This window comes from Ciona robusta, chromosome 1, assembly GCF_009617815.1.
Source record: "Ciona robusta chromosome 1, ASM961781v2".
NCBI lineage: Eukaryota > Metazoa > Chordata > Ascidiacea > Phlebobranchia > Cionidae > Ciona > Ciona robusta.
The window spans coordinates 10,713,271-10,737,198 of NC_143235.1; the positions used below are offsets into that span (position 1 = coordinate 10,713,271).

At 34.8% G+C, this 23,928-nt stretch overlaps 4 protein-coding genes across 6 annotated transcripts; 2 read left to right on the forward strand and 2 right to left on the reverse strand.

The window, feature by feature from the left end:
• Nucleotides 1-448: 448 nt before the first annotated feature.
• On the reverse strand, nt 449-7,945 carry LOC149743063 (nucleolar protein 10-like). Its single transcript, XM_089879941.1, has 19 exons — nt 7,777-7,945; nt 7,305-7,449; nt 6,704-6,781; nt 6,599-6,636; nt 6,164-6,300; nt 5,832-5,897; nt 5,486-5,632; nt 5,190-5,265; nt 4,593-4,742; nt 4,360-4,479; nt 3,802-3,928; nt 3,293-3,404; nt 3,155-3,221; nt 2,806-2,898; nt 2,487-2,660; nt 1,938-2,033; nt 1,518-1,702; nt 1,050-1,161; nt 449-757 (listed from the first exon to the last, which is right to left on the reverse strand). The coding sequence occupies exons 1-19, from the start codon at nt 7,840-7,842 to the stop codon at nt 638-640; spliced, it is 2,109 nt and encodes a 702-aa protein (XP_089736067.1). The 5' UTR covers nt 7,843-7,945; the 3' UTR covers nt 449-637.
• Nucleotides 7,946-8,499: 554 nt separating this feature from the next.
• On the forward strand, nt 8,500-11,337 carry LOC149743064 (armadillo repeat-containing protein 1-like). Its single transcript, XM_089880447.1, has 7 exons — nt 8,500-8,754; nt 9,186-9,307; nt 9,502-9,614; nt 9,786-9,910; nt 9,981-10,097; nt 10,277-10,382; nt 10,509-11,337. Exons 1-7 carry the CDS (start codon nt 8,617-8,619, stop codon nt 10,676-10,678), a joined length of 891 nt encoding a protein of 296 aa, XP_089736573.1. The 5' UTR covers nt 8,500-8,616; the 3' UTR covers nt 10,679-11,337.
• LOC149743065 (NACHT, LRR and PYD domains-containing protein 3-like) lies at nt 10,598-18,174 on the reverse strand. 3 transcript variants are annotated; one of them, XM_089879846.1, is made up of 10 exons: nt 18,002-18,174; nt 16,670-16,825; nt 16,530-16,604; nt 16,400-16,450; nt 15,886-15,978; nt 15,584-15,631; nt 12,969-14,567; nt 12,624-12,799; nt 12,390-12,551; nt 10,598-11,751 (listed from the first exon to the last, which is right to left on the reverse strand). In XM_089879846.1, the coding sequence occupies exons 2-10, from the start codon at nt 16,752-16,754 to the stop codon at nt 11,653-11,655; spliced, it is 2,388 nt and encodes a 795-aa protein (XP_089735972.1). In that variant the 5' UTR covers nt 16,755-16,825; nt 18,002-18,174; the 3' UTR covers nt 10,598-11,652. The 3 variants fall into 3 exon arrangements, 2 of the variants coding, with proteins under 2 accessions (XP_089735972.1, XP_089735983.1); XR_016385174.1 differs by having other exon boundaries at nt 12,390-12,529; nt 16,670-18,090; XM_089879857.1 differs by lacking the exon at nt 10,598-11,751 and having other exon boundaries at nt 12,396-12,544; nt 16,670-18,090.
• Nucleotides 18,175-18,254: 80 nt separating this feature from the next.
• On the forward strand, nt 18,255-23,900 carry LOC149743066 (protein phosphatase 1 regulatory subunit 42-like). Its single transcript, XM_089880079.1, has 8 exons — nt 18,255-18,393; nt 19,278-19,444; nt 20,023-20,161; nt 20,568-20,654; nt 21,269-21,416; nt 21,755-21,877; nt 22,232-22,508; nt 22,795-23,900. Exons 1-8 carry the CDS (start codon nt 18,262-18,264, stop codon nt 23,264-23,266), a joined length of 1,545 nt encoding a protein of 514 aa, XP_089736205.1. The 5' UTR covers nt 18,255-18,261; the 3' UTR covers nt 23,267-23,900.
• Nucleotides 23,901-23,928: the final 28 nt, after the last annotated feature.

Consider the following 23,928-nt stretch of genomic DNA (forward strand, 5'->3'; position numbering starts at 1 on the left):
CAAATACAAACGTATTGATTTTTTTCCTAAATACTCTCAAGATATATGCGAGCTGATCTATAAGTGCTCGACCATAAACTTCAGCTCAAAACCATTTCTACGTATGTGAATATATAGGTTACCAACTATGATATAGTGTTTTCAACGCTCGCACAAAACGACCCTTTTTCATTAAAACTCTATTAATAAGTTGCAGAATGACGAAGCAGTGAAGACCTAAATCTTTTACGCAACTAACTGTAGTGCTAATGCAACGTGATGTTCTAGGAGTGCTTTACAAGTCAAACTGAGCTGGTGACGGTCACCCCACGACGAACTTAATTGTGGTACAAATAAATAAAGCAGCAATTCTCGTGGCGATGACCCCACAATTGAACAGTTCGTGGGGAATAATACGAAACTGTGGCTTTCTGCAAACAAATACAGACGTAAATTATGTTATTCGAAGTCAAAGTTGTTTCCATAGCTATCCTGTTGACCTAAATAGCTGGTGGAGTTTTTTTATTAGAGAAAAAAGAAGACGAGATCTCGACGAACCACGTAGCAGTTAGTTGGTAAACCGGATGGAACCAGATTTATCCGGATCTTTAAGTGGTCACGTATTGCTCACAGCCTCTGAATTGCCAGGAACGGAATTTCATTTAAAAAACGAATTTTTCCGTTTTGCTGTTTTTAGTTTTGAGGCTGGTCTTCGTATCCTTCTACGTTCGTCTCTGTGTTCTTTTTCTAGATCTTTACGAACCGATTCCTTGGTTACCTGCTCAGCAAAACATATCATTAGAACGATTCTGAATAAATGGATGTAACTTACTTCTCCTCGAGGGTCAGGGCAACGACAGTCGTTATAACACGGGTGTTATGTTTCACACCTACACGCTTTCGAGTAACCTCAAAATATATGTTTTTGTAATTGGCTGCCATTTTAAACAATCTAGAAGGGATCAACGGGTTGGACACACGCTGACTATAGTAGCAGCGTCAGGCCTTGAACTCGTGACGCCAGATCTGCTTATATTATAAACCAATGCCAAAAACTCAAGTTCACAAACTTTGTTCATGCGGAAAGTCGCTTGCTTTCCACCGGAAGTGAGGTCAGAATGTACGAGACGAGAGATTCCTCCTTTTTTCTCACTTTCTCTCACTCGCTCCTCAAGCGTTGCACTGCGTTAAATAACATTAAAATATTATTTCCTAACTTCATGTGAAAATATCTATTAGATACGAGCATTTCTTAACCTATTGGGTGATGGGCCAACTGTAGCATAATTTTAACCATAACAGATAATTTTAACCTATCACCCACAAAGTAACATACATGGTAACTCGTAAGCTGGCACGAGGTGTTAAACCCATGTGATAACCACTGTCGTTTTTCGGCCATGCAAGGATAAAGTAAGTTACATTCATTCAGAACAAAAAACATTTTATAATCTTTTGGTACCTAGTTTTTATAAAGTTAATAATAAATTAAATGGAAAAAACAGTTTCCCTTCGGCTATATTTGTTCAAATTCAAACCTTTTTTTGGCTTCACGTTTCTGGTTCGCTTCCTCACATCCCAATTTATCAAGATCTTGGAGAGTGAAAGGTTTTCCTGGATCAACGTCATCTTTGAGGTGGAAGATTTGTGGTTTACTCATTTTCTTTTGCTGCTGCTTGTCCACAAGAGGTCGCTGAGGAGCAGATTTACTCTTTTGCTTGGACTGTTGCAACAAAGTAAAATGAGTAGTTTATAATGGTTTTGGTTTTTAAAAAGCCGAAAATGTTTTGGTTTGGAATGTTAAAAACAGTTTAAGCAGGTTTTAATCTGGGAAAAGCTTCCAAAAAGTTTGTTTCAATAATTATTTATTAAATTTTAATTATTGAATTTTAATTGGTGGTTTATTGACAGTGAAACAAGAATAAACAGATAGACAAAAAATATTGAATTTAAATTACCTTTTTCGCCTCTTTCACCCATTTTTTATCTTCCTCATCAGATGATGCAAAGTCATCACTCTCATCATGACTCCCGTGATCACCATCACTATCCTCCTGTGTATGAACCATAAATATCATATCATCATATATGAATTTCATAAAATTAATAATACCAAAATTTAAAACGAACAAAATAAGGGTTAGGGAAAGTGGCTGGAGATTCAAAACTACATTGAGTACGAGTATAGGTGTTGTCTATAGTGATTGTTGCCTTATTTGCTTTGAATCGTTACTTAATATTGACATAGAAACATAAACATATTCTTTTTTTGATATAGAATTATTTCTACATTAATATGAATATTGCCACAGAAACATAAACAACTAGCTTAGATCTGAATTTGTTTTACAACCTTACTAAACTTTTAAAAGTGATTTTTACACGACAAGATTTTAAGAACTTTGTACCGTTCATATAGTAACAGATCACATTTTGTACATAAATGTACACCATAGGTATCGCACTTTACCAACATTTAAACTTTACATGATTTCCACATCACCTACCTGTATTTTGGGAAACTGAGCAAGTTTTTCTTCCTTAGCTTTTGTTTTCTCGAATTGTTTTGAAACGACAGGATTGAGGAGCTTGAATTCTTCGGATTCTTCGTCAACTTGGAAGTTTGGATCCTCAAACATGGATTTGAAGCGAGGATCATCAAGAAGGTTCGCTGCTTCCCTCTGGTGGCAAAAATGATCAAAATGTTTTAAAAAATATTTTTAAAAAAAACATTTTTTGGTAACAATTTTTAAGTTTGAATGCAAAAATAAGTTTTAAAAATTCGATTTTTGTTTACAATAAGAAAATTTAAATTATTAAAACCACCTTCATTTTTTTCTTCTTTCCACTCTTTAATTCTTCATCAGCTGCTCGTGTCATCAATCTGTCCGCTAGGTGGCGATTTACTTTTGGAAGTTTCTAGAAAATAAAACATTTAGGTGCGGTGATGTTTGTTGTATATATATTATTTTATATTGCATCACTCTATATATATATACAAATAAACTAAGTAATTTGTACTATAATAAATGTATTGGCCCATTAAACGGTTCAGGGATTAAAACTAAGAATCAAGAATTAATGAAAAATTACTCTTATATATATAATTATGTATATATATATATAGCATACGAGCAGTAAGTGAAGAAAACATCACACAAGTAAAAATGACTACCTTAACATGAACTCTGTTAGCTCTTGCCTCTTCAACCCTTTCTTCTATTTTTCGTTTTCGATATTCCCTGAAACACACACACGTTATTAAAAGTGTTGCCAAATACTTTTGGTTTGGAAACACTGGTGGGAAACTTACTTGTAAGCGAACGGGTTCGCAACAGCCATTGCTTTATGGTAAAGTCGAATATCAATGAAGTAACCGTGCATGTATGCTCGTAATAATGATGTGCCAACAAGATTGGATAACCCTGGAGAAATATGGATATTGTTAAAATAATAGTTTGATGTTAAGTAATAATGTCAAGTGCTATGCTGTACAACTTGTATTTTACAACTGGGAGTCCTAAATAATTTGGGTTTAGTTACAAAAGCCCAGTGTGCTTAACTGTGGCATTTATAAGATTTATTTAAATGATAATTTCCCTGCCAATATTTTGTTTTAAATAGTGTTGTGTGTAACTGTGAATTATTATTTTTAAAAAAATGTTTTATTCCAACTTTTTCATAAAAATCGTCTAATATTTGCCACTAAGCAGTGGCAAACAAGCAGTCTTGTTTTTAATAACTGAATAACAACAATTAATATGGATATATCTAAACAAAAAAAAATATCGCCACGTTAGAGATTTAATACAACAAACCAACCTAATGTTTGCACTTCTTTCTGTGTAAGGAATTTGTAATCATCGTAAATTTCTTGGACAGGATTCTCTTCCATTTCTTCTGTTATATTGTCCAAGAATGAACACCATTTGGGTGCTGGTCCAAGCATCTAAATAATGTTAAATCCAATCAAGTGAATTAGATAACTATTATCTTGTAAAAATTTCCATTTATTCATATTCCCGAAGCGGGGCAACAGAAATCGTTATAACACAACTACACAAGTGTTACAATTCAAAGATTCATACACCTCGTGTCTGCTTACAAGTTAGGTACTTAGGCCTAGCACATTTGAGACATTTTCCGGGCAAGTGTTTTTGTTTTTTTTTAGGTTGACAGTTTGGACAACACGTTACTACAATATTAGTGACAACAGGGGATTGTAAAATGTCATTTATGGGAATTTTTATCTAAATTCTTCCCTATTTGTGATGATGGCATTTATTATTCAAAATGAGCCGCCACAAACACTTCTAACAATACCTTATAGTGTTTTTACTGTGGCCATCCAAAAAATACCAACAAATAAAAAAGACTTACAGGAATAAAGTTGGAATGAATCTTTGGGCTTTCATTTGCAAGAAAGAAGAGACCTGAGTTATCGACCACATACATGTTGTTGATATCCGACTCCATTTCTACGGCAGTAACAGCTTCACCCTGCAAGTTTTATGAACACTAATTTGATTACAATATGTTGAAAAATGCTAGGAAAATTTATGAGCAAGTTTGTCTGAGACTATTTAAAATTTCACAGGTATTTTAACTCTCACCGTATTTTCTTTCCATAGTTTGACGGCTCTCGAATCTGATGAGATTACAATTCCATTATCGTCATTAAACGCAATAGAGTTAATTGGAAGTTCATATCTGTGGTCCTTCACCACATATGGTCGGTTGCTACGTATGTCGTATAACATCACCTAAATATTATATTATTTTCAACAAGTGGGCAAAATATTATAAACATGTCAAAGGACTTAAGGAGTATGCAAATACATTTGCCGGGTGTCGTTTATAAAATAGAAATGTAAAGGTGGCTGTACACAGTATCCGGAATTCGTCCGTTTTGTCTGTTTTGTCCGGATTTTGCTGCCGCATGCGGAACTCGGTAATGGGTTTGCAAACGATTTCGCAAGCGAATTTGCATGCCAGATACTGTGTACAGCCACCTTAACAACATTTTGAACTAAACAATTCAAAAAGTTGACTTTATTTCAAATTACTTTATATATATATATATATAAGCATTTTTGTATAAAAGTAAAAATTATGACACCAACATCGGGTAGTAATGTAGTTGAAATTGATTTGAATAGAAACAATATAAAATGTTAGGTTATATTAGAAGTATTCTAGTTTTAAAATACCTGTCCAGTACTTGTTCCAACAGCCAAGTTGAGTGGTCCTTTATATTTTAAGCAAGTTACTTTTGGAACAACATCACTACAAAGTAAAATACAGTTTAACAACAAAAACTACCAGATTTATTACCTATGCATATCAAATAAAGTATATAATTATTATAAAAAACTTTACAAATATGCCAAAGACCGTTCAAAAGTATAGTAGGGTGGGCTCAGACGGCACACCTTTAAAAAATAAAAAATAAACCAATCTGCAACTGTTTTAGTGAACTAAAAAAATAAAATAAAAACAATCTTACTCTGTCACACAATGTTGTAGTGAAGTGCTACAATCCAAGACACCAACTGCTTGTCTTGATCTTGGATCCCAACATTCGACTCTTCCATCCACCCCACCAACCACCACTAGATGATGCTCAGGGTTGATTGTTACGCAATTCAATTCACTGGAAAGTTTTTATTGTTTTGAGAAAAATGGTTGTGTTGTATTTCATGAATCAATTTTGTTGAATTTCCGGAAAATGTTTACCATATAATATGTAATATTAAAGTCTACTTTGAACATTTATTAAAACAGAGGAAAATGTAGAAGTAAAACATGATGGATATAATATTCTTTACTATTAGTAATTATTATCAACTTACGGTGAACTGGTTGCATAAGATTTTAAGAACCTTCCTTGGTCAAGATTCAAACGGTAAATCTCAGATCTGAAAAAAACAATGTACTCAGACAAGTTTTTTATGTTTTTTTTTTAAAGAAAACTACGGCACATTAACATGGTTCAAACATTATTAGTAAACTATATCTAACTAATATAATATATATAAGCAAAACACATATTTAGCAGCCAGTAATACACATTGCTCACACTGATTTATTAACAACATGTCAGCCTAGGGGTAAATAATAAATCTCCTTGGGTGCTTTGCCCTAAAGTTTCACACATTGGAAAGGAATATAATGAACTTCTCACCCGGCACCAACAAGCATAAGGTCACAATTAGCTGGATGGTAACACAAATCCCGGCCAAACTTTGGCATCCGTACACTATAGTGCCTCCCTTGCTGTGTGTGCAGTTCAATTGTTCGATTACTCAGTAAAAACACAAGCTGCGGAAGAAGAAATTTGAAATAATATAAAAAACACTATTTCAAATAATTGAAGAATGCAGAAACATCATATTTATACTTAGCATAAATATCTATATGACTCTACTGTTAAATTAACTAAAAAAATATTTTTAAATTTCAATATCAATGTTACTCTACTGGTAATTTGGTAAATAAACTAAAAAAAACACTAAAGTAAACAACCATTTTTTTCATTTTTAAGCACCTTTTCAGGTTACCTTTATCAGAGTGAGTAACACCCAAACTATACACAAATACTTTACTATTTCCACTTTACCTTGGAATAATCTTCCGATAAAATATCAAACGCAACAGCTGTGGAAATAAACAAAATAAATGATGCAGTTTAGCAAATTTTAGCAATAAAATGTTAAAAGTTTACCTTCAGAATCAAGACATCTTTCAAACTTAACTGATAAATGATTGACATCATAACACCTTACTCTGGGTTTGTACGTTCCTAAATAGAAACAAAGTATGTATATATATATATATATATATATATATGTAATATATTATATATATATATATTGTATTTAAAGCCTGATATAACATTGCCCATTTAATGTACCCAAAATACATATGAATGCAAAGTTTTATATAGTTTTAAGTTAAAGCAGAAATCCTAAAAGGTACTTCAGCCAAAATATTAAAAGTTGGATAAACATTTTTAATGTAGCTAATTTTAAGATGATCAACACAGTTTCAAGTTTAATGATTAACAGTCGGGAAGACTATCACATAATAAGTCGCAATTAATAGATTTTTACCTTAAAGCAACCTATTTCTTACAGGGTTTAAATACATTGTGACTTCTTTCCTAATTATAATCTTGTAGTTGTATTCTCGAAAAGTGTAAAGGTCCCAGAATTAACAGAAAATGCCAACATAAATAACAAAGTGTAACACCTATACTCATAACACCTTCTCATACATAATAATAAAACATTAAAAATTATAGCCTGTAGTAAATGCGCATGGACCTGTAGCAAAGATATATTGCCCATCTGGAGACATCTTTACAGTGGTACTGACAGTAGGCATCCCAAAATCTTGAATAAGTTCAATTCTTCTCCTGAGATCAACATCTTTCTTCTGGAGTGATCGCTTCTTCTTATCAGTGATGAACTGTAAAAAAACAAACTTGTTACAATAGTTTTAAGATGAATTTTTTATATTATTTAATGGCGTTAAACACAGAGTTAAACACATAGAAAATGCCCGATGACAGAATTGTGGTGGCATTTGGGTACAATGAATATACTTAATAGTAAAGTTAAAAAATGTGATGATAAAAAAATGTTTCATAAAGTTAAACTATAGGTAGTAAAACGATAGATAACATCATACAACATTATAAAAGTACAAAAAGTGAACTATACAGCTTCATACAGTATAAACGTAAACAATACATTCAATGCTTTTATAAGCTAGTCAATACAAAAACTAATTCACCTCAGGTAAGGACTTTCCGCTGCTCAAATTGTAGATTTTAATATTGTTTGGATTTGACACTTGCATGGTGATTTCTTAGGTTCAGTGACTACCAAAACCCATTTTAAGCTAAAACCTATCTAATACAAAACCAAAACACTCTACTACAATGAACACATGTGTTCGGTGACGTCATAAGTTAAAATCACCAGAGCGTAACTTCATGCCCATTCGCGAATCGACCATTAGTAATGCATATATATCTGATTAAATAATGCGTATTGTACTGGAATTGAATAAAAATGGTTTAGTAAATGTTGTATTAAAAATAATGACTTTAAAATGTTTTAATTTTTTTCCTTTCATATTTCTATTCTTCTGACCGTTGACCTATCATCTGTTGCATTTTTTTTCTTTTGGGGAACCAGTAAGGATTCTGTGTGAAGTTGTTTACATCGTGGTTTGCGTTTATTTACTTGTTCGTGCCGTCTGTTTGCGCAATGTAACTGTTTTATGTGTTAGAAAAAGTAAAAGTAGTTAAAGAACTTGACAATTTAAACATTTGACATAAAAGTACAGTCGTCGAGTTGGGTGTATTGTATATAGAAGTATAACCTCAGAACCCTCCCCATAGCCATAATTGTTTTTAAATCATATAGATTTATTGTTTAACATTCTTTTATATATTTTCATTGTATTTTTGCAGCCGAGATGGATTAAAATAATTCTAACTCGTGTTTTTCAACTACAAAGTGGGTTTATTGATTACTGTTAGCACTGGTACAGTCGACAGACAGTTTTTGACTTCTAGGAGTGGATGTTCGTACAATAACATTACAGTGCAGTTTAAGTTGTCGCAAAATGTCAACCACTTCACTTTCTATCGTGAAAGAACTTCGACGCTTGGCACAAAATCCTGCACACAGGGAATATCTTTTAAGAAATGATGTCAACTCTATTCTTATATTTGTTGATCCTGATGAGCACCCAGTTGAAGTTGTAAGTTACCTTTGTTGTAATGGTAAAGTTTTATAAAAGGGTATGCAAATCCGGTGTATTTTAATACAGTTTTATGCCTGTTCTAGTGTTTATTGGACAATTTTTAAATATGAAATATTGTAGCCCGAATTTAACAACTGGTGTATGATACAAGTGATACAAAAGGAAAGAAATTTTGCATTTCATTAACATGGAATAGACCCTTTACTTCTATCAATGTGCAACTTGCATGAATTGAAGTGATTTCATTGGCATATATATGAACCAGATAGCCTGGCCTCTTCTGGTGAAATGACTTAACTTCTGTTTAGGATTAATGTCAATGTCCTATCTTTTGTATGTCACGATGTGGTTTAAAAGTCTGCTGCACTGCTGCACGATTCATATTATAGTATCTTCTTGTCTTTGTAATAATGGCAGATAATTTGCAGGTTTCTGAAGCGCTCAATGCCTTAATGTTTCTTGCCGAGGAAGCTTCAGAAAGTCACATGACCAGACGAGCGATGAAAAACACAGTCGGGTTGATGGAACTGATGAAAAAGATTGAAGAAAGGTTTAAACCATACAATAAACCATACATTTGCTCTTCTATAAATGTGACTTTTACTATTGTATTATGTAAACAAATTTGTGACATTTTATATAAGAATATATTGTATTTGTATGTATAACACACGACACACCCATGTATGAGCAGTAAAAACACATTTAACATTGAAATACAATAATATAAATAATTTCCAACAGGGAAGGATACTCAGTTGAATGTAAAGCATTATCAATGAAAATTCAACATTTGTTGATAAATGAAAGATCAACACCAAACAGCACGCCTAATTCAACTAAACTTCATACGGCTGGTAAACGTGATTTATCTGTTTTAAGTTCAACATGTTTCTGAACTAAAATAATGTTGTTTATTTTTTGTTGCATGCTTTTTGTCATTCAAAGTTAATAACTTAGTAATTTGGACAACTTTTTGCAAAATGCTTTTTTTACTATTGTTGCTTACTTCTTGTCATATTCTCCAGATGGTGTTGTAACAAGAGCAGCTGGAGCAAGAGCAAATAAAAAAGGTGGACATCAGCATAAGTTTCTTGGTGGAAACAAGAAAGCCAAAGTCATAACACTTCAAATAAATGGTCTAACTGATCAGGTAAAGTTTGAAAAAAAAACCAAGCATTTGATTCAACAGACCATTTCATGTTAATACGTTTGAATTTTAGGATCGCAGACAACAATGTGTTGATGAGTTAGTTCGTGTTAAAGGAGTCATATCACTCACGTTCAACATGCATCTACAAAGATGTACTGTGAGAGCTAAGGCTGAATTGACAGCAGAGGTATGTGTTGAAGTGTGTGACCTTGTAACTTCTGTATTGTTTATACTGCCACAGATGTGAAAGTCATGCACACAAAAATACATTGTTTCTTACACTTTTGTTATTCCAACAATAGATCTACACATTAAAATCAAACTATAATAGCTTTCTCAAATCAATAATAACTACAATGTATGTAGACCCTTGCTGGTGCTGTTAAGAACACCAAAGTGATGAAAGCAAGTCAAGTTTTAAAGAATGCAGACGGCCAGGAGATTCTTATGCCTCTTGAGAGCAAAGTAGCAGGTAAGCCATCATTGATTTTCTCTCCAGTCCATTGATTATTTATTCAATTTACTACTTTAATTTGATCTGTGGTTAGATTGTACAGCAAGTGTCGTATTAAACAATTGCCAATTAATTTTTTCACAGACACAGAAAATAAAGACCTCCCAGCTTATTTGGATGAGGAACCAGCAGAATCACCAACGAAAGACGACAAAGCGGTCGCAAGACCGGACTCTGCGTCAGCTGTTGGCGCGTTTGCGAACTCTTGGTTTGGTAGTGTGATAACCGCTGTGAATAAAAACCTGTATTGGTGATCTTAGCTGTACAGTACATGTTGTATCTAGGAGTACCTATCAACACCACTTAATCAATATGCTGTCAATACCTTCAAAGCTATGTTGAGTTGACAGCAGCCCGTACTGCCATAGCCAGCAGCTACTGTCAATTCAAAAACTGTGCATGGCGGATAAGGATACTGATGATTGGGTTTTACTTTTGGTTGCGGAGTTTTTAACTTTCTAGTTTCACAAACAATTTACGAAAGTTTCGTAGAAAATGTCGATGCCATAATTTGGATGTGTTTTTATGAAGTGTGTAAAGCAACTTTAACATTTATCGTCTTATCTGAATTGTCCCTGATGTAATTTTTGCATGATGTTAATATTGCTGATACCATTTTGTATTTTACCATTACAGTTTATCCTACCTTTAAATTGCCACAAAACTGAACAAATCTAAGTAACCATGACGCCACAAATCCAGTTGTCAGCTTAAACGCCAAACTGTTTATCCTTTCGCGCTATCACAGCCTCATTTTTTTTACGTAAAGCTTGGGGTTTTCCCCGTTTACATAGGTGCGTAAATGGTCAGCTGTTGCGAAACCACATCTGCCGTGTATTTGTTTCCCACTCGGTAGCGTGCCGCGTTGTTTTTCGCTCATTTTATTTTAATTAACATGAGAATGTTTTACGCTGCGGTTTGATTTGTCCTTAATTTGATAAGGCAAGTAGTTATACTTGTTTAATTAGGCAGAAAGCAGCTGTTAATGTGTGACAAGTTACAGCTTTGTCTGTCGATATTATGAAGTTCGATCTAAAACATGACTTTTCTGAAGACCAAGCTAAATCCCTACGCGACCTGCAAGACTAAAAAAAAGCTTTTTTATATAAAACAGAGTGATTTTTGCCGTTCTTTACACCAATATCGCGCAAAATATGTAAAAAGGTTTAAATCAAATGAACAAGGTTTCAGGAAGTGCTTACGATGATTAAAAACTTGATCTTCAATGTTAATATAGTTGGTCACTACTCTGACGATGTTTCTCCCTCAAGTTATGCCCGATATCACGTGGTTCGAAGTCGTTGCTGAACACGATCATACCCGGTCTCTGAAAATTACGTTTGTGTTAGCGCAAGTGGATTATGAATAAATGTCACTTATTCATTCTCGAGTGACAAGATCATAGTTTTTATAACACGGTTGTACTGTTTTATACAAGTAAAAAAACGTGTTGAATCTGTCACTCAATAGAAAAGGATACGGCGGGTTGTAATCCAGGCGTATTAAGAATTTCGTTGCACAGGGTACACAATGGTTAACTTTAATATAGTAGAGTGGGAAAGACGGGACAACTTTTCTTTCTGTTTTCTTGTCCCATTTGGTAGTAAATAAAGAACACGCTTTGAAAGAATTATAAGACCGTATCCTCACGACTCCCGTAAACCGTTGTTAATTGTTAAAACACGATCAGGATTTGGATATTTTCTAGATAGGTATCCCATCTTACCCCACATAGTATATACTTTACATTGCATGTGCAGATGCCAAACAAGTGGGGTGGTTCCAACATTAGAATACTTGCTGAGTTATACTACTTTCAGTTATACTTTAACAGCGTTACGTATCAATAGCCTGTACATATCCTCCAGAAACATGACATGCGATATACACGTCTGTAACTTGATGCGCTAAGGCTGAGTTTTATTGTCACGCATCTTACCCAAAGTTAGTATAGAGAGATCTTACCGGACTTTCTAAATTCGCATAATGCTCTTCAATAAGACCGACACCTTGCTTGGATACGTTGCAATATGCGACGTGAAGTCGGTTAAACTTGTGCATGAACCTCACCAACATGTTTGATGCCGAGTCTCCCAAGTCGCAGTCTATAATTCGAATTTCTTCAAGCTAAAAAATGTTAGATGTACGCAAAAGACATAAACAGCGAACACGTAGATATATATTTAAATATATATTTACCTTTCCTTGTATATTTGACATCCGACTTGCGAAAGTACGAAAGCTCTCTCCGGTAAAGATGACTTTTTCCAAAACTAAATGTTGCATTTTACTCTCTTCTAAGTACTCGGCTGCAGTGCCGATTAGATGAACAATACTCATAACATCGTTGTTGCATAACATCAGTGGCTCCGACTCTTTAAATAAACATAACATAACAATTAACACTGGCATCTGCATAGGTTGTTGTGCCAAGCACTATTGAGTAGGAATATGATTACAAAATGTCTCCTATAGCATTACGCGTAGCTCATCAGGTGCAGATACTATATAAGTATACATCAATGTACGTTTATAATATCTTACCCGCCCCCATCAGTGTAATTGAAGCCGGGAGACGCTTCGCCACTTTTAAAGTGAAGGGCTTTTCATCTGCCTCATGCACCCAGTTGCACATAAGCATTAACATGTGACGGTCTTGGATCTCTCGCCCAAACCCGACCTCGGCCTTCACCTCTAAACTTAACTTTCGCTTCTTCCATCTGGTGTCGTACCTTTTCGTTGGCAGAACCTTTTTGATATTCGCCACATTCTGTCGATTGATAAGGCCGTATAAAAACTTCCCCACCATTTCCCATCTGCTATCTTCCATCAAGTAGTTTTCGACCGCTTCAAACTCCTCGTTATCAGAATAGAACATAATGTACACTGCCGTGAAGAACTCTTGCCAGAGTCGATGCGAGAAAGAATATCGATGCTCACCTTCGAATATCCGGACCTTCAACCTTGTGCTTCCGTCTAGAAACGTCACCATGAACGCTTGCAATGCTTTTACTGTGACGTCAGCTGCTTCAAGATCCGTTTCGTCGAAGACAAGTCTGCGTTTCAGGAATCCATTTTTGGCAAGCTTGGCTACCCTTTCTAACTGGTCTGTTGGTACATGCAGCATATGCTCAGATCTGATATATCGGTCGAGGAGATAGATCAACACGCGACTGATGCTGTTTAGTTTTCTGTTGCCCATGTTGCTATCACGAAGTACTGCGTACAAGATCATGCAGAACACTGGGACGTAACACGCACTCTCGAGATCGGGATCCTGATGCAGGATTTTGTAAGTCTTTGCCCAATCTTTGCCGCAGATTTGCTTTCCGAGTTCTTTCTGTGCTTCTTGGCTCAATCCAATGACATGAATAATGACACCTGGTCTGAAGTAATCTCCCAGGAGCGCAAATGATTGCCGAGTCCTGCAAGTGATCACCACCCTGGCTTTCGGCAATAACCTGCCACTCATGAGACTCTTCACCAACATATGGACGGCAACAACATCATTTGGAGAACATACCGGCCCTCGTAATGAATTTGCCATCTCCGTTGTATTCGCTTCATCCAATCCATCAAAAATGAATGAAATGCTAGAATCTTCTACCAGTTCCCAGCCAATGTGTTTCTTTTGCTCCAAGGTCAGATCCACGGCTTCACTCATGCTGTACTTGCACATGAAATCCACAAGACTCAGATTTTCGTCGAAGTTGATTTCTTTGCACCGCATGTACACCACTTTATTGGAGCCAGGCAAAATGTTACCCATCAGAATCCCTTCCGTAAGTTTCCGCGACAAAGTGCTTTTCCCGATACCTGACTGGCCTGAAATAAGCAAACGATTGCCATGTTCCCATAAATACCGATCGTATGCTTTCTTCGACGTGATTTTCTTCTTTGCTTCGTTTTCAGCATTTTCCCTTGCTAGATTGAAAATCTCTTTCAGTTCGACGTTGCCCCGCGGAGTGTTCATCTCCTGGAAGGACCGACGGTTTCCAAACGTGACGTCATCGAGTGGTACCCCCTGCTCGCTGGAGAGCTCCAATTTCACCGAGTTGATTGGGTAGTCTAGTTCTATGGGAGATTGTGTTTCGCCGATTATCTCCAGACTGTGGGCTTCCAGCTTGTTGTAAAAATCTTGAGCTAAAATTGTATTTCTGTTAAAAATCTAAAGACGAGCAATATATATGTAGTGTTCATGCTCATTGTTTATATTCATGCTATCATATATCACGAAGTATTTGATATCTATGTATCGTATCACGTGATCGCATCATGTATTCATAACCACGATTATTAACTCGACTAACAATATACCGAACTAACTAAGAGTCCAGCCTACAGTCTTTAAATGATAGAACTAGACAGTCGAACACTATATGCACGCGTAATGCAACCGCATATTTTATATGCTTTGTAACAGAAGGCCCATACCGATACCGTACGCGGATTAGGAACCCGTTTCCCAGAATGGAATACATATATAGCAGCTGACAATGGAAATGTGTTGTAATTGAGGAAATAAAAAAAAATTATATTATGTTTGTCTCTCATGTAGTATAAAAAGAAAGGCATTCGTCTGTGGTTATGATATCAAAAAAACATTACAGTTACGGAAAATTACTGGTACTTATTTCCAAGATAAAAATAACTAAATTAGACTTGTGGAAATGCCAAGAAACCGATATGCCATCTATAACGTATGAATGGAATAATACAAACAATGTTCGCGCTTACGATCTATCAAGTTACTTTTTGTAGACACATGTTACAAATGTAACAGAGCTATTTTGATACGGATTTCGAACCTTTTACAATTATACATGATATAAAATTCCAATGTTTTTTTACTCAATTACCGATGGCGCAATGTTATTGTTTCGTCGTATCATATTACGCATGATATAATCTGCTAACACTAGGGTGTTTCCTGATACATAAGCCCACAATAATACAAATACGATGTTTCAAAGTTTCATAACATTTCTAACAATAAAATATTGAATTCACGTATATAACACGCGAGCGGCAACCGAATCTTGTTTCCCAATATCGAATAACATGTTTGGGTTGTTGCTTGTAAGTCATACAAGACAATGTAAAGCAAGTGCAACAACCATATATATTACTGAACATCATTCTATACTGTGTTTACACACCTGCTGTCAAATTGGCTTTCGTCGCTTCCTCCAATACAACACCAGGATCTACATGACAGAAATATAGTGTGAGCTACTAACTACATAAAACTTGCATTATATTCTATTTTCTTGTCCCATTTGGTAGTAAACAAAGAACATTCAAAACTTATCCTCACTAAAATCGTATCCTCACGAGTCACGACCCACATATACCGTACTTCTGTTGGTTAAAACACGATCAGGATACTTGAATTTTATGTGGTAAAGGTGTCCCGTTTTTCCCACTTTACTATATATATATATATATATATATATAATACCTGATGTTGGCGTCCCGTTATTCACCGTGACGATATTAATAACGTCTGCAGAATACTGCTGTTGCGTTTCGGGATATTTGAAGACAGGTGTTCCTGGACAAATCATAAAGCAATTGAGTTAATGCAACTATAGGCACAGTAGGGCGGGGGGAGATATATGACGCCTTTTTAATCCAATTTGTCGTCCCATTTGGTCCTAAATATTTAAAGAATTACAAAACCGTATCCTACTCTCCACTCCAAGCATAGACCGTTGTTAATTGTTTAAAATACGAACAGGATATTTGGATATTATGTGCTAAAGGCGTCCCGTTTCCATATAGTAGGGTGGAAAAAACACTCTACTATAATACGCGTATGAAAGTATGTGTCTTCAAGAATCGGCAACGGAAAAAAAGGAGACAACACACAATTCAATTATAGTCAAAACGGATAAAGTGCCAGTAACCAGATGGTTTAAAATGGACCAATATGTGCTTACAAAGAAAGATATACTGAAAACTATTATATTAACCTTGAGTTGGTGACTCAAACGCACTTCCGGGAGTTGTCTGGTTGCTTTGACCTACCAAGAAAACACAGTTTTAACAAACTCATGTTATTACAGCATCATATAATATGAAGCTTGAGAAGAAGTAAAATACCGTTAACATCCTGTGCTGAAAATACCGACGAAGACGAAGTCATCGATGACTGCGATGTACCTCTGCTTGACATTCCTGAAAGATTAAGTCATAAACTTGGTCGAAAACATTGTGTTAGAGTACACAAACTAATTTTATACCTCTAGGTCTGCACTGTGGTCCCACTGGAATTGGCGTAGAGCTTGAGCCTGAAGAACCAGCTTTCTTTTCTTCTTGCTTTTTCATTTTAACTGAGAACTTTTTGACTTTGCTTCCTCACTTAGTTTTGTAACTTAAAGTACAAAAGAAAAACAAATCTGTATAAAAACAAAAGCAGGTAATAGTTTTAAATAAATGAATCTACGTTTACAAATACTGACGGTTAACCCAACATGCCTTTTGGTTGTAATCAGCTCTCATACGCTCAACTCCCCAACTGAGGCTGATGCTACTAGATTGAAGTCTTATATAGGATATGTAATACGATACCGAGTGGAAAATACCTTCAATCTCAGTGTAACAAGAGTTGTTTGTGTTCAACGACGGCCGCACGCGACGACTGTTATATTATGTTCTATTATACAAGAGATCGCAGATCTAATGCGTGAGCACGTTTAAAACTAATTAGCATAGTATTAATTAACCCTTTTACTACAACGGTCGGCTACGCTCGACTAAAAACAAACCCGAAGTAACCAACAAAGCGGTTTTCAGTTGCCATTGGTGACTGCGGAGCAGTAGGAAAAATGCATTTTACATGTATTATAAAGACTTATTATTATTATGTATGAGGATTGAGTGATTGGTAAAGAATATGTGTAAATACGCTTTGTACAACTCCTGTACCCTTGTATACTTACATTAGTTAACCTTGTCGTTGCTTAAAATCGCTTGTTTTCGTGAATTTGTATAAACCGTAGTCACGCAGTAATTAGGTAATGTTAGAAGTTAAAATTATTCATATGGTGTTTAATCAAAAATAATGTTTCAATTACGATTAATGATAATCGGTATAAGAGTAGTGCATTTAATGCGTCCCCAACTAAATGCTAATAATTTGATTTATGTAAAGTGCATGAGGAAAGTAATCGTTAATTAATCGATCATCGTGCGGTTTTAAATCTGAAAATCCAGTCTAAAAATTATAAATATATTATGATTTGATTTCAATCAAGAGAATAAGGAAAAATGCTAGAATTAAGAGATGAGATAAGTGCGGAATAAAGTCAGGAAAACAACAACAACAACAACTGTTCGACGAAAAAATATCTATATGACCACTAACGTGCTCAATAATTATGTTCTTATACTTTGCCGTACGTTCATAAACTCGCTACACTATGCATTTATAAATGTCTCTAAATATTTATCAGTGTCCATTAGAGTGTTGTTATGTTTAAACAGTATAGAGTATTGTTAAAATACAATAAAATATTCTGTATGCCATGGGTAACAAAGGGGTCGAAAAACCTAAAAACTTTCAAAGTACTCACCGCTAGGTAGAGTACGTCGTTGCTTAGAAACGAACGCGCAAACTCCATATTTGTTTTTATTCACAGTTGTGTTCGATTGACTCGCCTGTTTTTCAATTGCGTGCGCTCACTGCACAGAACATTGATAGTGAAGTTACTATGTTTATATTTATGTCTTGTAAATCCAATAGCTTGTGCAAGTTGTGTCACAGATTATTAAAAATATAAAAAAAACTAATGTTTTCATTCAGACTCGTACTTTTTGTCTAATTTCATTTATAATGGTTCGTCTAACAGCCGAATACATTGCTCGTTGCAATGGACATACAAAGCGAAAACGAGATGAGCCAACCAACCACTATCTTAAACGTATTACACATCTATACATGGCAGAGCGAAATATTGAAGCAATTGTAAGTATTTATGGCAATATTCAGAACCAAAAATTTTTTAAAGAGGCACCTATTTAGTAAAATTATTTGTTGAACTTTGTAATTTAAAGCTTAGAAGTTTTTACGAATCTTCAGTTGCTAATTAAACAAAAAATTAAATTTAATAAATTAGGTTGTATAGCATATACAGCTTACTGTAAGTTTTTTATCTCAACATGTTTGTTCCTTATTCTTTACACATGGAGCTATACAGAGAAGACGGAAAAAATTTTCCGCTAGGAGGCGATGACAAATTTGTTTCTCTATTTTATGGGGAGCAGTTAGTTTCACGGTTTATACACATAAGATATAAACCCCTAACCCCTAACACTAACCCCTAACACTAACCCCTAACACTAACCCCTAACCCCTAACCCCTAACCCCTAACCCCTAACCCCTAACCCCTAACCCCTAACCCCTAAACCCCAACTCCTAACCCCAAACTCGTCAAACAAAAAAAACTTGAAAAAAAAAATATAAAAAAAGTATTCCACTGTGCGGGACTCGAACCCGGTAAAAATGAAAGAAGAGAGTTTACGACCGCACGCAAACCGCTAGACCACAGACTCGACGACAGCCACCACAACGAAAGAGCGTATATAACCGACCTAATGTGGGAAATATGTCCTTACTAGTGTTTTATGTATTTAGAAAGGTATTTTTATTATTTAATTAATTTGTTTTACACTTATTAACACTTTGTAGTGCTGTTTTGTTCGTTTTTCCGTATTTTTTAATTTAAATAATTACCGCCTCTAGCGGAAAATTTTTTCCGTCTTCTTTGTATAGTCCCATGTATTCTTTACTTCTACGTTTGTGAAACTATTTTATCGACATGTTGTGCAAAGACCTTTTTCTATTACAGGATAATTTGTCACAATGTCGAAATTTGACCGTGCTTTATCTGTACGACAACAAACTCAACAAAACAATGAACTTAGGAACCGCTCTCAATCTAACTCATCTCTATTTACAAAACAACAACATAAGCAAAATTGAGGGACTCAGGCAATTACAGCGACTGACAAAGCTGTAAGTGTATTAAACAAATAATGGGCCTGTAATTGTAAATTGTGTTGTTAATGCACAATTATTTTAAAAACATGGTTGGAAAATATTTTTACAAATATTGTGGTCGTTGTAAATAGAGAAAAAGACGAAAGTACAAAACCTGCATTAAAACTTAAAACTTACCCCAATTTCTCTTATATAAGTGTAAAATATAGAACACAAATTGTTTCTTCAAAACTTATCTCTGTCTGATGTTAAGTACTTCTTGGCCACCATTAGTCATGACACAGTTTCGACGCATCTGGTTTAGACAAAATGATTAATACTTTGGGTGTTGTCATTACTCATTTGTATAGTCAAGACTTTCGAAATTTTTTTATCTTTTCTAGATTTTTATCTTATGTTGAACTATTTTTTTCCAAACAACTAGCATGAAAAGGATAATATTATAAGTTACTGGTATATTAAAATTGTTGCCAAGCCCCTGGTAAACACCCACAAACCATAGTTTAAAACAACCTGATATTTATATAAATGTCTTGTTTAAAAAATTAGCAATATCTATACTTCTGTTTAATATGGTTGTATAAAATGTTTAGATACCTTGGATACAACAGTCTATCTGTTATTGAGGGTTTGCAATCGCTTGATCAACTCAAAGAACTAAATGTTGAATATCAGAGACTTCCTCCTGGAGAGAAGTTGTTGTTTGAACCACGAACATTGATGGCGTTATCTGTAAGCGGATAAGTTGATCAGGAATTTGTGTATATTTTTTCAGGGCTGACATTAGTGGGTCATTTCGCTAAAATGACAATGAAAAAAATTTAGTAAAATTTAGTATTATACCAGTCAACAATTGACAATCAATAAATATCTTAACATTTCATATAAAGTTGTTTTCACATAAAAAAAGCTATTTAAAAAAAAAGATAGATTGATAATTGAAAAAAAAATAATGAAACGGTTCAACTTTATTGAAAGTATTGTACAACAGATAGAATACCTTGTAACTGATAAATGTGTTTTATTTTATATATATTTTATTTTATATTTATATATATATATGTATAATTTTTATATTGATGCCACCGCTGTTAATTAAAATATCAAAATTATTCCTTTAATGCAATATTATCTACAGAAATGCCTAACTGTGTTAAACATATCTGGAAACCACATCGATTCCTTAAATGACCTGCAATCATTCACATTACTCAACCAACTACAAGTAAGTAACTACAAGTAGGAATTCATTGAACCACAACCTATTGCCCATTATCGGTGCAAAGTGGCAAAGTGGTTAGTGCGCCCGCCTCCAACCCAAAGGTACTAGGTTCAATGCTTGTCAGTGCTACCATTGTGGCCGAATGTGTCTTTTGGCAAAACACTTAACGGCAATTGCTCCAACCCAGTAATAGCTTGTCCAAATTATCATACATGAAACAAAAAAAACGACAATCACCCACAAAGTAACATACTGGGTAACTCGTAAGCTGGCAGAAGGTGTATCAACACCTGTATTTAACGACTGTCGTTTTCCTGCCACAAGAGGATATAGCAAGTCACATTCACCTATTGCAGCATCATAGGAGATATTCTGAGTGGTGGAAATCCCCTAAGTAACTATAAATTTGTACATAAATTAAAAAAGATGAGTAAAAATAGGTAAAAATTAAATACAACTAGACAGTAACAGCATATAAGATTGTTTCAAATTTAAAAAAACACACGTATTGTATTTTAAGAGTGTTTTACAATTCATTTTAATGACATACTTTCAAAACCAATTATATATACTGTATTTCTTTTACTATTACATTATCCATTGCTTTTGCTACTCAGGCATGTGACAATGAAATCACAGACTTTGAAAGTTTAAGACCGGCACTTACAACATGGAGGTTCCTGGCGAGGTTGGACCTTACTGGGAACACAGTGTGTGGAAGAGCAAAGTACAGAGACAAGATTATTGTCATGTCACCTTCACTAGGTATGAATTAATTAATATTAAAAGTATGTTATTAAAATTACCAGGTATGAATGAAGTCACCTTTACAATTATTTATCCTCACATGGTGGGAGCCTTATATGTTGTAGGTTATAACACAAGTTTCATACAACTTGTGTCTGTTTATAAGTTACCAGATATTTAGTTCTATGGGCGACTGATTTTTTTTTATATAACTTACAATTTGATCACAAGACACAGTGTCTTGTCAAAAACACAAACATTTATTGTAAAGTTTTTTTTGTCCACAACTCATCAAGCGGCTAGTAATAATTAGGTATTAATGCTTGATGAAAATGAATTTTACCTGTTAAATACAGAGTCCTTGGATGGGAAGGATATTTATAGATTGGAGCGACAGTTCTTGATGAGTTGGAAAGCATCGAGGGAAGCAAGGACACGACAACGACTTGAAAGTCAAAAGAATGAAACAGATGATATAGGTATAAAATAATATTAAGTTATATGAAGTAATCAAGCACTGTGGACGCTGGGACGTACGGTACACCTTTGGCACATATTATTCAAAAATTCTGATTGTGTTTTAAACAATTAACAGCGGTTATTGGAAGTCGAGAGGATACGGTTTTATTATTCTTTGAATGTTCTTTATTTACTACCAAGTGTGAGGAGAAAATAGAATGATAAGCTGTCCCATCTTCCCCCACCCTACTATATGTTTTGTTATATACTCATCCTATAAATTATAATTATAAAGTTTTCCAAACCAGATAACATTGATTTTTGTCCTGGTTGGTATTCAGCATTGTTCATCAAAATCTATGTTGTCACTTCAGATCTTCCACCTCTTCATAACCGAACTTCAGCTCCAACTCCTCCTCCTCACTATATGATGGGAGGACTTCCTGGAGGAAGGAAGAGATTCGAGGCAATCCTAGCAAAATCTCGCAGTTTGCCAAGTTCTGCCATGGCACCACTAAAAATGGCAGCTCGTGTCCGCCTAGCACCGCATACAACCCCTGCTCCACCAGTCAACTCCACATTGATCGAGAATGAAGCTGAGAGACTGGAGATGCTTGGGCAAAAGAGCATCAGCGATCTTGCAGACAGAAGGTACTTTCGTGACCTATTTCTGGATAAAGACCATGGCTTCAAAAAAAGTGTTTCCATAACAAAGCAATAAAATCCATTGTAATCTTGTTTAAAGTGTATCCCATCTGCTGGAACTTTGTTCCTGTAAATATTTATTTTGGAGGATTCTTATTGAAATCCACTATGCTAGAACCTAAGTAAAAAAATTGTTAGATTTTTTAAAAAGGAATGTATAAGAAACTTTAATTCTATATAAACCTTTACAGAAATTTATAAAAAAAACTACAAAATTACTTCACATTTTTAGACACTTGGAGCGTCAAATGACACCTCACCCCAATGCTACGAGGCAGGGCAGAAGCAATCGAGGTCCCCTTACTTCACCCACAACGAATGGTGGAATTACTGGGGATTTCCTGGGTAGTGGGGATCCACATGAAGCAGAAAACGGGAAAAATGGTTTAAATCCGATTCGTGGTGCTTTAAAAAATGGACACGAGAACAATATGATTCATAACCAGGGTTTAACAAGGGGGAATTATCCATCTCTGAGACCGGTGAAAAAACCGCACCCTTTCCGCTCCTCATTTAATGGTGCGATTCTGTCAGACAGTCACTTGCCCGCTAAAAATCCAAATGATGCAAAAGCAGGAGACTCGAGTGACCATAAAGTCAAAGACCATATCGAACAAAACGGAATTAATCAGCACAAGGAACTAACACTAGCAGTTATACCACGGCAAAATGGATTTTCCAATTTACACAGCACCAACAAGTAACCACACATATGTTTTAAAAATAAACCTCTTGCTGCTTACCGTGAGTTTTACTCAAAATTAACATTTCGATTATATTTAAAACATAGTAAATTATCTATTATTAAATTTTACCCTTTGGTTTAAAAGTGGCCTTCAACAAATTGTACATGGCAGTTAAAGCTGCTTTATTGTATTAAAAATTGCTTATATTGTTATATATTGACATTACTTTTACTTTATGTTCATTATCACCATTATAAACCATCAATGTAAGATAATGTGTTATTTTAAGCCATCCCTCTAAACATACGAACAATATACAGACAGTGATATGGACGCTCACGTAAGTAACTTGATAGTAAGGTGATAGGGAACAATACAAACAACAATTTGATGATTTAATACGATAGCTGGAATGCTTTGTAGTATTGTAATAATTATCGCTTATTAAAGACTTCATAAAATTTCTATTGTTCATCATAAAGATTGGTATTCATGAATAGAAACCTTAATTACAATGAGAGTAGCAACACACCGACCTGAACCTCGTAACTGTGGATTTAATGCTACGTACTGTAACACACCATACATTTCAACCAGTGGAAAATGACACTAACTAAAAATACACTATGTTAGTAAACTATATAAAGAAAATCTTAGTAGTGTCCTGTTTCGCTTTGCGT